The 15,809-nt window shown below is 43.8% G+C and overlaps 1 protein-coding gene across 1 annotated transcript in view; it reads left to right on the forward strand.

Annotated features, from left to right (window-relative positions):
* The window catches only part of LOC104491642 (FYVE, RhoGEF and PH domain-containing protein 5-like), a gene marked incomplete at its 5' end in the record, with an annotated part of 39,226 nt that overhangs the window by 5,660 nt on the left and 17,757 nt on the right, over positions 1–15,809 (forward strand). Inside the window, 5 exons of the mRNA XM_010134092.1 lie at positions 227–314; positions 3,236–3,286; positions 4,849–4,907; positions 9,467–9,538; positions 11,046–11,114. Of these exons, the coding sequence (XP_010132394.1) occupies positions 227–314; positions 3,236–3,286; positions 4,849–4,907; positions 9,467–9,538; positions 11,046–11,114 (339 nt within the window). The remainder of the gene's footprint in view (positions 1–226; positions 315–3,235; positions 3,287–4,848; positions 4,908–9,466; positions 9,539–11,045; positions 11,115–15,809) is intronic.

The raw sequence follows: 15,809 nt of genomic DNA on the forward strand, positions 1-15,809 counted from the left end.
CTTTCCCTCTCTGTGCAAACTATTCGTGAATGATGCCATAAACTTCACAAACTTCCTCATAGTCACAAAGAAAATACCCCCTAGCAGGTTGGGTAAATTGGGAATGGGAATTAGCGTATGCAACTGGTAGCAGCTTTCATAGGACATGTCAGGTGGTCACAACAGTTTGCTACTGGGCTCACACATCCCTTATCTTTGTGTTTCCTCTCCCTTCCACTGAGGACAGCAGAGCTCTGGTGACAGCCCTCAGAGTGTGAAACATCGGCTTTTGAAAGTGGTGCAGCGTGTTTTCCAGTATCGTGTGCTGCTCACAGGTCAGTAAAATTGCTCTCAGAGGTACTCAATGGAAACTCTACCATGATGTTCTGTGCCTCCACTGAGCCACACGCTGATGCCAGGACAGCTAAAATAGGGTGAAGCCATATCGAATTTCCTGAGAACTTCAATGTGCTTAGGACAGGATTTGGGAAATGTCAGGCAGCCTGAGAAGGAGCAAGCACAACCATGCCGAAAGGTCACAAAAAAGTGTGAAGTCAGGTGCTTTTTGCCATTCCTTCTTGGCTTTTTCCTTCTGTGAATTAGGAAAGGTGGAGTTCAGCCTCCCTGCCAGCAAACAGGTTTGGTGTTATTTATGTCAAGGGCAGTTATCAGAGACAGTAGAGGACAGTAGACCCCAGCAAGGGTACTCTGTATTGCATGACAGGGGCAAGCACCATTTTCCTTCTACTCCATCAACAAAGCAGTTGTAGCCAGTACTGCACCCTAAGCCCTGTGCACCGTACCCCTAAGACTAGTGACAAGTCAAAATCCCAGTCCAATTTCTCTGCATTGTAGGAGGCAGAGAACCAAATTTACCTTAACAGTACAGTTAGATTTTACATTTACCGTAACACCTTTCCTTTACATTCAGGACCATATATACCACTCCCACCTGGAGTCTCTCCAAGGGGGGTTGCATTTCCTCTGGTGTTTCATTCCTTGCAAGCTACAGCAAATCTAGCAAGTTCATGCCTACGATGGGAGCAAGCTTTCTGAAGGAGGATGTGGCCCCTAGAAAGGACTGTGAAGTTCAGGTTTGTAACTAACAAACTGGTTGGGGAAGGAAGCGTAATAATGAATCTCAGTGGTGTCAAGTAGTTTAGTCAGGTTGGATCACAGAAGAGCAAGGATCCATAAAGATGGAGAAATGCTTTGGGGTATGTATGTATGCAGGCAGAGAGGGATGCAAGATGAGTTATATGCGAGACAGTAAAAAGGAAGCCATAAACCCTGTCCACACTCAACAGCCGACAAAGGGCACAGCGTATTGGAAAGGGCTCCTATAAATGCAGCAGAGCAAAATGACCATATGAAATTTTTATTCACAGCACAGATTAGCAGCAGTTTCATCTTGCTCCAGACACTTTGATCAAGGATGCAACTCATTATTCTCAGATGGTTTTGCTTTTTTAGGGTGAGCAATACCAATGAACACCAGATGCCAATAGAAGGACTTCTTTTCTGTCTGACTTGCTCCCCTCTCTGGGTGTGTCTACATTAAGGGCAGGTTTCCAGACGTGCGGTTGTGGTGCTTAGTAGTCTGACATGATCCTCCTAGTGTTTTTAGTCCAAGCACACAAATACTGCATCTAGGAAAAAGGTTTTTGGCATGTCCCTGCCAGAAATGGCCCCACTATGCACCATTTTCTCTGCCCATTTCTGTGATCCACAAGGTAAACATGAAGCATGGTATTTTCTGGGAGAGCTGGAAGGTTTCAGTGCAGCTCTAGTGATTGGATTCCATCTATGCTTAAGCAACTTGAGCTCCCTTGTCCACTAACTGGGAAGATGAAAGCTTTTCTGTGCAGCGAGATAAGGTCTGCTGGATGAAGATATTCCAGAAAATACATTTACTGCTTCAGTTCTTCACATCAAGAAGCCAAGCCCCTCTTTGCCTGCTAAGGACAGAGTGGGTCTGGAACAGGGCAGTCCTTCAGATTGTCTAGACTGTGTAAAAAAAAATTAAAATAGGCAGGTGTACTTGCGGTTCATAAATGACTGTTTCTACCAGATAAGGAAGGATATTTGTTGCCCATTACTGTACTACAGCCAAAAGGAGTTGCTCATTCGGTTAAATGCCCATAGCCAAGGACAGAGCTGTGAAACGGAATGCTAAATATTGCTTGATAACACCACACAACCCCTTCCTGCCTGCCTGAGCAGAGGCAGATGCTTTCCTGAACGCATGTAAAAGCCAGGCCGGTGTTGTGGCTCCAGGGCACAGCACTAGGAAGAGATACGTATATGGACAGGACACTCAAGGGAACAGGTATCTACGCACAGCACCGTTCTCAGCACAGAGACCTAGTTCTCGGATGCTCTTAGGAGCCTGGATTCATCAGAAGGGTAAGAAAGAAGTATTTCAGGATTAAGCTTTTAGAATGGTGGCACTCATATACTACTGTCTTTAAAAGCTTAAAGACACTGACAAAGAACAGACAGATGATCCAAGGCAAGTAGTCCAAACAGAACTGGCAGGTTAAAGCTTTGTCTACAATGCAAATATAATTCCTGTAAATGTAAGTCCTGTTGTGTGTATTTTACAGAACCTGTTTTCAGAATGTGATAAAGTTTGGTAGTAATCACTGAACTCTGCATGTACAGAACCAGAGTCTCTTTCCTGTGTCTATAAAATGCATATAATTAATTTACAATAAATGCAGAAAATCAGTCATTGCAGCCCACACCATTCATTCAGATGAGAAAATAGAATTCATTAGAACAACAATTATTTGTAAAGTGGTGCTACTCAGCAATTCTCTTGGCTGAGAAACAAGGAAATAGTTTTGTCACTCTCTGTTTATTCATGTATAACTTATGCCAAGTTATGTGATGACTCCACATCTGTATCAATGCTCTTGCATTAATTCTCAGAGTAGAATGCAGTCAAAGATGAGTTTTGCTTTGAAAAGAGGCTATATACACTTAATTATTTGGAAATAAAGTGATAGAGAACATTACTGTGGATACTCCATCACTGGAAATATTCAAGGTCAGGTTGGACGGGGCTTTGAGCAACGTGATCCAGTGAAAGATGTCCCTGCCCATGGCAGGGGGCTTGGACTAGATGACCTTCAAAGTCAGACCATTCTGTGACTGTGATTAAGATTTTGTATTTCAGCTAATAACACTACAAATTATGTGGATCTGTATTCTGATTACTGGTTGTCTGTGTTTGTTTGATTATTTTCTACAGATTACTTGAATAATCTTTGCCCTGATTCTACAGAGTATGAAGCCACGCAAGGTAAAATGAAATGGGTAGAACAAAAATTCCGCTTTGCTAACTGTTTCTAAAGAGGTGCAGGATTGGTACATAGAAGAGGATTATTTTCAAGATTCTGTGTTAATAGGTTAGATGTAAGATCTATAAGAACTGATATGAATTTAGACAAAATATTTAGGGCAAGAACCCTACCTTTTTTTCATTGAAACATGTGGGCTTCCTCTAGTTTTGATGCAATGAGCTTACAGAAGAAGAAACTATCATCTGTACAAGCATAGCGCAGATATTGTAGGTCCGCCCATCATCAGGGAAATCCTAGTCCTTTTTGGCTCCATCCATACTTGGTCTGGTGATTGTAATGTCAATTGGTTTGGCTCCACCTGGTTGTTTGTGTACCATTATCTATGGTATGCCTGCTGTGTTCTGTGAACTTCAGAGAAACCCAGGAGGTTTGAATCACTTATCTGGATTCTGGATTCCTTGAGCCTGAGTAAACTTGAAAGACATTGCATAAAAATCAGTTCTGCACAGTCAAGAACAAATCCAGAAGACCAGCTGCTAACACCATCCTTTCTGAGACACCAGATGGATAAAGCAGAAGTCCATTGCTCCCACTGAATTCAAAGCAAGGTTTAGCTGTGACCTCGATGGCAGTAGCTTCCAGGCTGGAGTAAGCAGGAATAACATGGTATTAATGAACTCAATTCACCTCTGTGTTAATGCCGAGTGTAAAACCAAACCAACTCACAGCGATAAGTTCTGCAATACCGAAGGGGAGTCTGACCGAGAGCAGAGTCTGGTGCAAGATTTAGGATCCTAGTCACTGAGCAGCGGGACTGCAGCTATACCAGTAATTTAAACACAGCCAGAGACGCCCAAGCCCTGTGGCCACAATTGCCCATCTTGTTTGTGGTTAGCACTTGCTTGTCACATCTCTGGCCAGTGATGGCTAGCACGCCCCCAGGTCATGCCCAGAAACAGACAGAGTGCCCTGTTCCACAGAGGGAGAGATTTAAGATAAGGACCTGAGCCATGTTATGCTACTGCCCTCAGGGCCATCAAACATGACCTGGTCCAGGTTATTTGCCAGTGGAGAATCCCGGCATTAATTCACGTTACCACTTGATACACACTTCTGTCAGAAGGGGGTGACCTGTCCTCTCCCTTGGCAGCACAGGGAAACACCTCAGATTTCCAAGCATTTGGATGGCTAAAGCTGGGTTACCTCGATCTCTCCCTATCACAAGCTCCAATTGCCAAAAATCTGCAACTAGAAAACATCACACAAAGATTTTGTGCCTTGCTAAGTGCTTAAAAGGGACCTCATGAGCTCTCCTGGTCAGCACAAGTATGATGCAGAGTTTTACACAGGATAATGATGAATGGAAGGGAAAGTTACAGCACTGTGTTGTGCCTTCTATTTGCTGTGCAGTTGCATTCTGAAGGTGCCAGAGAAGTTAGAGGATCTGTTGCTGGGGATGTTGCTTCATTTTTTTAAAGGTGCCCTTGCAAACAGAAGGGATTAGGGTTATTTTCCTACTCTTTTATGCGATTTACAGTGTTTGTTTTGCTTCATCCCTCAGCTGCCTTATTCATTGTTTCTGAAATCACAGACCGAGCCAACGACAGCATGCTCCAAGCGGTGAGTCCTACCATGATACACGCTCTCCTGATCGATACTGTCTTTTCTGCTCATCTGCTGAAGTGAATACCTATCTCTGCTAAGTTCTGAAGCCTCCTTCAGGACGAGGCTCAAGGGTGTGTACAGATGTGGTTCACAGTATTGCAGATATGGAGTGGGTCTGTGCCCTTTAGTGGAGCTGTGCGAGATGTAAGTCACCACAACAAACACCACAAAGTTTTTTCCCTATTGAGGTTGCTGAAATGATATGTGGAGCAATGAAGTGAGAGATGGGAATTTTCATGATTCTGTTTCTAGCATGGGATGTTTTTAGATATGAAATGTTGAAGACATCATAAATGTACAGTCAAAGATATATTCTAAGCTCATTCACATTTTTTTTTCCACAATTCTGGTATCCTATTTTATTTCAGAAAAATAGGTCACAGTTTATAGTCTTGCAAATGATCACACAACCAAATAGACTGGCCAAGACTTTCAATGGTTAGAGCTCATGTCCAAATTCAGATTTAGGTATCTAAATAAGTTATATAGTTTTCCAAATTAGTTTTCCAAACTAATGAACAGTGTGATTTATTAATGTTGCTTGCATTATACTAGCGTCCTAATTTACTGGCAAAGATAGCCTGCGTATAGCTGATCTTGTGACCATCGGTTTCCAAGGATCTAGGTCTGTCTAAGATGACAGGAGCTTTGTACTGACATCAGCAAAAAGCAGTGTTGGGTGGCACAGGAGGCAGCAGAGACACTGTCAGGCACAGGATCCACCAGGTTCCAGAGGAATTCAACTTGGAGGACCTCTGGGTGATACCTAAGCACAGTGCCTTTCTTTTGTCACACTAGTCTCCCACACCTGCAGCTACATTCTCTCTAGAGATCCAACTTTGCTCTAGCTGCACAGCCTAGCACTATGCTCAAGTGGTTAGAAAGAGTCTTCGCAGTCTAATGAAATGTCAGTCAGTTTTATCATAAAAAGAAATGTAACCTGGCCCCTCTGCAGAATGCCTCTGAAACTACAGAGCAAAAGTTGTCAACAGGTTTGACTCTGATTTTCTTTCTCCTCAGACAAAGAATCAAACTCACCCATTATTAAAACATACTTTGTATCAAAGTAATAAATATTTCATCATAAAAATGAGATCTCAGGAAAAACTTCCAGAGTAATCTCAGAGCTTTAGGGATACCTGTAATTAGAGGTTGAGACCTGTAGAGCTCAGTTTCTAACAAGTCAAGGTCACATATCTTTTCCTGGCAACTCTCCTTCCTTAGATTTCGCTCAGATTTATGGGAGATTTGTAGGAATACTTTTCTGAAGTTAGAAGTATACGTAAGTGGCCAAAATAAAATCTGCTGTATTGCATTACCATGCAATGATTTTATCTCCACTAAGCAATGCTGTAATTTGAAGAACATCACCTATGGTCTGAGATTTACAGATGTCACAGACTGCACAATAATCGCTATTAATAATATCTGGTTTGGAACAACTTCATTGCAAATCCCACACAGATTTTTATACTTCATTTTTTTCCATATCCTCAGAGCACACCTGCTCTTTCTCAAAACTCTGGCCTGAAAGGGATGAAAAAAAATTTCCTTCTTTCCCATCTGTGTGAATGCTGTGCATTTTGTGAAGGCACAGGTTCATGAGAATCAAAGTTCACTAATCTGATAAATCAGAGACTGTCCTCCTGAATTAATATCCCATCCACAAAAGCCACAACCAGCAGTCCTTTTCTTTCTCTCAGATTTTAGAACATGCAAAGAATTTAAGAACTTAGTGTAATTACAGAACAAACTGAACAATACCACTCAAGACAGAGCATTAATAACTTGTCATGTAACTGACTAGTTATTAGTCAGTTCTTAGCAATAATTTCAACTTGGCTTGCACCTGGAAGGAGGAAGATTTCTGCTGCCACTTACCAACTCATCAAACTACACTCCAATAATCTGACAGGAGCATTGAATTATTATCTGCATTTTCTGCTGAATAATGCTCTAGCAGTTTTCCCCTGGGAACTATTAACCTAGGATTTTCAGACACATTATGTATTAATCTCCACAGCATTTTCATCAGAAACAGGAAAATACTATTCTCCATTTACAGATGTGCAGAGACATAAGCATAGCATCACCACATAGAATGATGTCTATCTGTAACTTTAGGAGACATTCACTGCTTGAACTAAGCAGGGTTTGTATTGGTCTTTGAACTTCTACAATCTGTTAGGGGCTCTGAGGTGTTAAGAGCTATAAATCATTGTTATTAACAGCCGGTGAATTCCTTGGGGAGGCGTTCCTCCTGCACAGACATGGTGATAATAGGATGGAAGCTGCAGTTCACTGCTAACATGGCCAGAGGATTTCATTCATCCACATCTGCAGTACTAGTCGGGCGGAGCTTTGTTTTCATTTTTTAATCGTTGCTTGTGAAGGGTATTTGAAAGGAGAATTATCATAGTTTGAAGGAGAATGGAGAAAACTATATAAATGGGGAATTTTAAGGGAACTGTAGGAAACTATACACCCCTCAGCTGCCCACATTCCCAGACAAATCACTGTCCTTCACATGCGAGGGTTGTTTGACTTCCTACGGGAAATGAGTCTGACACATCTCTGTCCATTTCCTGGTGAACATGTGTCCATACTGCAAACGTCAGCATCACAACAGGCGCCTCTGCCAGCAGCCCTAAGAAGAGCTGAGAAGTACCTGAGCTGCAGGAGCTTCTCCTCTCGTTCCTGTAGAAGCCCCAACGAGTAGAACTAGCGCTGCCCATGAGTGTGCTCTCAGGAGAGCACTGCCTTTCCTGCAGATGAAGAACAGGTTTCCATTGTGTAAGCTGACAATTTGACAGGTTTTGCCAGAGCTAAAATACCCTTAGTGACGGGAAAGTCCTCTGCAAATGTCTTTTGCAAATGTCAGCTGTCCCATGATCCCTGGTATTTCCTGTGCTATTAGTTTATACATTCTGTTTCCATTTTGCTGGCCTATAGTATTTTAGAAGTGACCTGAAAAGTTCCCTTTGTTACTGCCTGCATTGTAAAAGAAAAACTTGATGGCTGAAATTCTTGAAAATGTGTCTACGGTCAGTTATATCGCATGGTCATCATGCAGCCCTGTGCTGGTCAAGGGTTGTATGTGTTTCTACATGTTTGATATGAGAGAACTGATTACAAACTAGACTGAGTTTCATGCTAAACAAGTGTAATATTTCACCAGAGCAGTAACATATGGAGGTATTTCAGGCTTATCTCAAAAAGCTGAGAAAGGTACTATTAATTGTGATAGCTGAAATGCAGGGTGAATTAGCCTTGACAGACCATCATGTTGACATGGACATGCTCCTCCTGGTATCTGTGCTGGCTTTCTTAATTAGCTGATGCTGTAGAGAGCACTGATTTGTATCAGGCAGATATACTGTACAATCTAATCAAGGCTAACTAAGCCCAGGGGTGTCTTAATGCTAGTCAATGGAGCATAGGAAAAGAGACCATTATCTGTCATAGCAGAAAACTGCAGTTGAAGGCTGCCAGGTCTGAAAGCTGTATCAAATATGGACCATAGCCTGTAGTTTGTCTGGGTGTATAACTGAGGATTTACCATACAATGGCTAACTCAAGACAAGAGGCTCCTAATTTTTAAACACAATCCAGCGATGACCCATTGCTGTTGTGCAGCCCATTCTACTGTTCTGACCAGATAAAACCACACCTGAATCCTATGTACAAGTCTCGGTTTTAGCAGCCTCACCTGCTAAACAGAAGGAGATTTGAAAAGACTCTAGCAGTATTGCAAAGGTACAGGTATCCCTTCTTCCTCCTTTGTATATTCACCCAAGACCATCTTTTTTTTTTTTTTTTTTTTTTTTTTTTTTTTTATGAGAGCACAAGCTTAGCTAGATTAATCTTATTTACCATCTTCATAGGTAAGTTCATGCCACATGCCAGTGCCCACTTGACTCTAAGGCCAAGGAGGTAGTTAATAGTATCTGAGTTTGATAACAAGCTTCCTGATTTTTGCAAAGCATCAAAAGAGAGATGCAGCTTCATTGCTTGCTTGCTAGTTAACCTTCTAAAGCCCCTATTGCAAAGCCATCAATCCATCATCACAGCATATAAACCTCCTGATAATCCTAGCAACAGTCTTGTAGTATCGAGGCGTGCTTTGGATTACCCATGCCATTCTACTAATGCTCAGGCCTTTGGAGCAGATACTGTACTTTGCTTCTGATTTATTAGTTTGCAGAGCAAGATGGCCAGCAAAGCGGCCAGTGTATAAATGCCGGATGGAGTTAGCGGCCCTTTTGAATGTGAACTGAGGTATCGGGGGTAACAGGCCACAGCAGATGTGAATGCAGGTGATGAGGTTTTATAAAACCTGAAAGGCTGCAAGGAGACTTTCTAGGTGTAAAGTCCCTGGGCTCAGTTCTCTGTGAAACCTAATTCTGTAATACCACTTTTAGAGAAGTAAAATGGTGAGGAGGGGTGAGGGAAGGTTTGCCTGCTTGTTTAAAGAACAGTCATGCAGTCTCCTAAACGCTGTTTCTCTCCCCCAGGAAAACCTGCAGAAGCTGGTACACATTGAGCACAGTGTGAAAGGGCAGAGCAGCCTCCTCCAGCCAGGAAGGGTGAGTGCTGCAGCAGACCTGTGCTGATAAGAGCGTTGTTTCCGGGCGGCTGTATCGCTGGTCATGTGGATGGCCAGATTGCAGACACCTACAGGTGGTGTTTACTGGGCTACTGGGATAAGACTTGGAGCACTGGTTTGTGCAAAAATCCTTCACTCTGGCAGCACAAAGAGATATGCCAAGAGCCTCAGGCTGGGAAAGTCATGCATTGTCCCAGCTTTTACACAGAGCAGCCATTTGACTTTTCACTCCAGCTGTCCTCAGCCACCCCATGTGCAGTGTGTTTTGATGGAGCTGCTGGTTTTCTCCCTGTATACTCCTGTTGAAAGGTTGCAACACGAGCAGGAATTGCTTGCAGCCTGGAAAGGCTCAGAGTTTTATTTGCCTGGCTAAGAGCCTTAAATCAGGTGAAATAATTTGTTTTCAGATTTTCATTCTCACTACTCCGCAGTGGTGCTTTTCATGCAAGACATAAGTTTTAAGTAACACTTGAACAGTAATGTGGGAGAGAGTACAGCTGTCTTGCCATCCACATTAAATGCAAGTTTCTTCTCCTGGCTTTTAAACTGTCCAGTTTCCTCAGCTCCAACCTGCCTCTACACTTGAAAAGATTTCTTTCTTGAGTTCTGCAACTCTAAATTTCCCTTCAGTCCACCAGTATCTTTAGCAAAACTGATGAAGCAATTTTCAAGGCATGCATACTTACGGCATAAGAATCCTCATCAGCCAAATAACGCAGCCAACCTCTACTTTTTCTCTAACGTCAGTATTCTCACTTGCCCTTGCCAAGTAACGCTTTAACAAATTCTGCAAACTCCAGCATACAGAATTTGCGGGACTGGCCTCTTCGATTATAAGTTGTTCTGGAGTGGAGAGCTGTACCAGATCTGTTCTCCATCTGAGAAGAGTAGATGACTGTTAATCCACTGGTGTGGTTCAGTTATTCTAGACCTTTCCAAGTGTTACTGCAGTCAGGTTCTGGTACGCTGGTTTAGCTGCTTACATACATAGTCTTACATACATACACAGTCACAATAGGGACCAACAAAGTATTGTGTTAGCAACCATGTACAGACGGTGTATGCAGGCATCGTTATGTAGATGTAGCGTGCTGAAACCTGAGGTTTCAACTCTTCTTTTTGGTCTACTTTAGAAGATTTTTAAAGACGAGCTCTTTTCTGAAGTCCATTACATGTCAGCTTTGCAATCTGTGACAGTCTCCTCTGAGCACTGTCCATGGCAAAGAAGCAGGGGGCTGAGGACAAGTGGGTTTCCAACCCACTCATTACTGATACAAGTTCAAGGCATGAGGAGCAGCAGGGCTAATCCAGGCAAAGACTAAGCCGGATCCTAAGGAGTAAGGCAAGAAGCAAGTGTTGAGGTATCTCTCTATTCTGTGCTGATGAAAGCAGTTAGAGTAGCTTTTTCCCTAGGAGGAATATTCTCTTTTCTCAATAAGATTCAGAATAAGAAGTCTCAGGATACAATCCGCTGTTTTCTCCTTCAGATCTTTGTTAAAGAGGGAACGCTGATGAAAGTCTCTGGCAAAAACAAGCACCCTCGGCATTTGTTCTTGGTAAGATTCCTTTTATATTTTCACTGTCTCTCTTGTATCTTCTCCTGCACTTATGCAGCCCTGAACCCTGACAGGAGCTTTTGGGCTGCAAATCGTTTAACCATCAGCAGTGATGAGGTGGCTGTAGCGCTTGTCACGCGTGTCCCACTGGCCCTGCATACAGAAACACAGGCTGTGCCAGGCCTCCATTTGTGCCACGGCTATGGACAGCCCTGACTAGGCGACAGTTCTGCAGAGTGCACGTTTCCAAGGAGCTCCTGAATACTTTGAGCAATTAAGCTTCACACGTGGAGTCCAACCCTAAGGCCTTAGGAGATCTGACTAGAAGTAACAGAGAACACCCTACAGCTAACATTTATGAAAGCTTTCTGTGGACTCGCTTGGGAGAGGTTGGAATCCTTGAAGCTAAAGGACTGGGTTTTAGTTCTTGCTGTCCACAGCTTGATAAACTACCTGACAACTGTGTGCATTGCCTTGGTATAGTCCCTCTGATCACACACCTCCAGCTTCCTGATGATCAGAGCACCAGTTTTTAGTGATGGTTTGCAAAATTCTTTTAAGATAGTTAAGAAAAATGAACCTTTCATTAGTTGGCTGAATATCCTTCACAAGGATCCACAACCCTACTGCAAAAATTGCAAATGTTTGCAAATCAATTGGGATGAGAAACCACTGTTTTGGAGACACCCTTTTAACACTCATGCCTCCTGATTTGTGTTACACACTGCACTGAGCAGTTAGAGAGTATGTGAGACTTCAGGCTCCTGAGCTCCGCTTTCAACTTTCCAGGTAGCTTACTGCATAAACCACGGGCATTTTAATGCATTTATCAGTATGAAGAGGAAAATAATACTTGCCTGTGTCTGAGAAGTTTGTTACCTCCTTACCTGTTTGAAAAATTCTTTAGAGCTCCTTCCCAGAAAAAAGCCATAAAGAATTCAGCACTATGGCTGCTACTAACATTAAAGTACTGTTTGCAGAATTTATTTTAAAATAAATGGCTTATGTGCCTGGAATACATGTTTGCTGTGGCTTTTTTAAGTGCTTTTCACCCTGGGACCACTGTGAGGAGGAGAGATGCTTATTGGAAAAGTCATACATTTTGCCATTAATTATTCTTATTTCTCCCTCTTACTAATGTTCCCTATTTGTTCATGAGTGGATGCCCAAACTTGTTTGCCTCCTTGAACATGTATTGCAGCCACAATCTAAGATCAGATGGGATGGGACACACTGCTGGCATTGCACTTTTCTGATGGCTTCACTGGTTTCTGTGAAAATTCAGATTTTCATGTACTGCAAGTGATAATCTTCAAATATGAGATTGCTGCAGTGCTGTTTTACTGAGTCAGCATCAATGGACTCTAACAACAGCAATAAATGTCAAAATCATGGCTTCGCTGCAGCCCAGGGAAAACAGCCATGCCAGAATCTCAGGGAGCTGGTTTCAAGAAGTAGTGCTCTCAGCAGTAGTACCTGTGAAGCCTTTCTGATAACCACTCCATAGCAGGTGATACTTGCTTCTTACTGATCTCCATTCTGAAACACTCACCTTTGCTAGTATTACAAATCTGTTTCAGCGAGAGCTGGAACCAAATTCTAAGGAGTTGTTACCATTTCGCCTCCGGCTGTATTTGTAGCTGCCAGCCTAATCCGCTGCTATGGCAAATACTGAAGGGTCACTAACCTAGCCATTATAACTGATACAGAGAATTTAAAAGGAAGAGCAGAAATCAGGTTGGTAATAACCACTGAGAGGAAAGTAATTGGAACTTGGGCTAAACTGAGATAACTTTCAAGTGGTCCAAAATGGTTGTATCACCTCGAAGGTCACAAGAGGCTGAAAGTATTACTGGAACAAAGAAAGCACAGAAATGAGTTTCTGGCACTTTCTAGCTTAGGAACTATTTTTGATGCCTGGGGAGAGTTCAGCTGCTGAAACCCGGATGTTAACTGCAAAGAGAGAAGTGTCTCTTGGCAGCTGGAGATATTACAGTAGCCAGTATCCTGTTGTTGATAGATGCTTTCAGTATTCAGAAACAGCATTTTTTTCTCTTCCTTTCAGTCAGAAAGGCAAACTGTGACCAAACATGTTGTCATGCAAAGTACGTGGTGGAGCTAGACCAAACGATAGTGGTCACTTTCAAGAACCAAGAGACACACAGAACTGGCTTCTTTCCTGCTCCAGCACACAAAGTTGCAGCCACTTCAGGCTTCCTGTGTAATGTCTTCTGTTGGGACAGGGGTGATTCCATCTTGGAAACAGTTTGAAACTTACTGGCAAACACCTGCCTTTGGGTTCAGTGACTTTTTCACTCAGTCTCCTCTACCCTGAAAGCTCCTCAGGTTGCAGAGCAATGCCACATATGGTGAGATTGCAGAGTCACTGGAATATGGAAATTCCTGTATTAACACCTGAATGGGTTTGTATTCTCTGCGTCACTGCTAATGCTGTGGATTCTCCGCTGTGTCACCACCACTCACACACTGCTTAATGGACTATTTAACCTGTGGATACATTAAGACAACTACTGCATAGCTATGGCAATGTATTTTCCTCATGGCGTACGGCATCTTTACTGCATCAGTCTTAAGGCCCTGCCCGCCATCAGTGCCAGCACCTGCCTGTAAAGTTAAGGCCTGCATGAACAAAGAATCATCGAATCACAGAATCCTTTGGGTTGGAAGAGACCTTCAAAGGTCATGTAGTCCCCCCCTGCCACAGTGGGCAGAGACATCTTCAATTAGATCAGGTTGCCCAGAGCCCCATCCAACCCAACCTTGAATGTTTCCAGGGATGGGGCTTCTCTCACCTCTTGGGGCAACCTGGGCCAGTATCTCACCAACCTCAGTGTAAACAGTTTCTCCCTTCTCTCTTGTCTGAATCTCCTGCTTTTAGTTTAAAACCGTCACTCCTTGTCCTGGCACAACAGGACCTGCTCAGAAGTCTGTGCCTGTCTTTCCTACAGGCCCCTTTAAGCACTGACAGGCTGCACTAAGGTCTCTGCAGAGCCTTCCCTTCTCCAGGCTGAACACCACCACCCCCCTCAGCCTCTCCTCCCAGCAGAGGGGTTCCAGCCCTCGCATCATTCCTCCTCTGGCCCCGCTCCAGCAGCTCCGTGTCTCTGCAGTGCTGAGGAGCCCCAAGCTGGACCCAGCGCTGCAGGGGGGTCTCCCCAGAGCAGAGCGGGGCAGATTCCCCTCCCTGACCTGCTGCCCATGCTGCTGGGGAGGAGCCCAGCACACGGGGGGCTGCTGGACTTCAAGCACACATTGTCGGCTCACGTCCAGCCTTTCACCCAGCAGCACCCACAGGGCTGCTCTCAGTTCCTTAGTCCCCAGCTTGTATTGATACTCAGGACTGACCCGACCCCGGGGCAGGACCTTGCTCATATCATTCCCTCTGCCAGTTCAGCTATCCCAACCCACGTGCTCTCTTGATTCTGATTCCTGGGGACACTGTGTGGAAAACAAAACCAACCCAAATGCACAAGACCCAAGACTAGAATAATCTAACACTGTCTCTTAAAAAACATGTCTATATAAAACATTTACCTTCTGAGGACCATATCATAATCCTTGGAAGCCACGGGCAGAACTCAGGTAGGATAAGAATTTGTCCTAATGTATTAACAGAAAAAAAAAACCCAACCTTTTGGAACTGGCTTTTTTTTTTTTTTTTTGATGCTTACATGTCAGCTGCCACTTAAAAAGATCACCATAAGCTAAAACGTATAGATGTAGTTTGGTTCAGCTTTGGATGAACTAAGTGTGTTTGCCTTAGCTATCCAAACCAGATTTTTACATGAACAGCATTTTCTGTTACTTACTCTGACTGAAGCTAAGTCAAGCCCAGGACCTGAGAGAATTTCAGTGGAAGAGTACACACTGAAGGATAGCCCTGAGAATTTAACCCCACACATCCCAGGAGGTGAGCCCACAATCTAAAGTCGTAATTAGACTGTGCAATACAAATGGGGTGTGTGCCAGACTCCCACCTGGCCTGCGCCCTCGGGGTGTGCTTTGGTGGGGTGCAAGCTCTGCTCTGAACGTATGCCCACACGGAGCGCTGTGTGTCTGCACACAGCCCCTACAGCATGAGTGTGTCAGACACACAGGAGCTTTGGACGTGTGTGCTTCTGCGGGTCTGTGCTGTGTGTATCACACAGTTACTTGAGCTGGCTGTTTTGAGCAGGCTGATGGTATTGTTGAATCTGGTGTTTCCTGGCAGGATGTTTGGTGAGTTTCGCAGTGCGCCTGTTTCCTGAGTCCAGTCACTGTTTACAGGGATGTTGGGGCCTCTTTGTAGCACAGTATGGGCTGCTGACACTGGCAGGCCCCCTAACTGCCCCCCAACCACAGGACTCTGCGACTCAGACACTGTCTCTTATCTCACCCTTTCAAGAATGTCTCTACAAAGGCTGCTTGTATTGCAAGTGGGGTGCGGGAAGCTGCTGTGAAATGGGAGACTGTTTAATGCTCTAGCTGGCAGGAGGTTTTGGAGTCAGAGCTTGGAAGATGCAGCCCCAGCACACATTCAGGCTGCTCCACTGACACTCGGGATGTTTAACGGAGACTTGAATACAATAACATAGGGTTCATAATGAACTACCCTTTAAAACATTCAGAGAAACCAAACGTGTGGTAGGAGCTCTGAGACAGAAAGTGCATTACATATGGATGCCAGCAGTTCAG

Source organism: Buceros rhinoceros, unplaced genomic scaffold, assembly GCF_000710305.1.
Source record: "Buceros rhinoceros silvestris isolate BGI_N320 unplaced genomic scaffold, ASM71030v1 scaffold9054, whole genome shotgun sequence".
NCBI lineage: Eukaryota > Metazoa > Chordata > Aves > Bucerotiformes > Bucerotidae > Buceros > Buceros rhinoceros.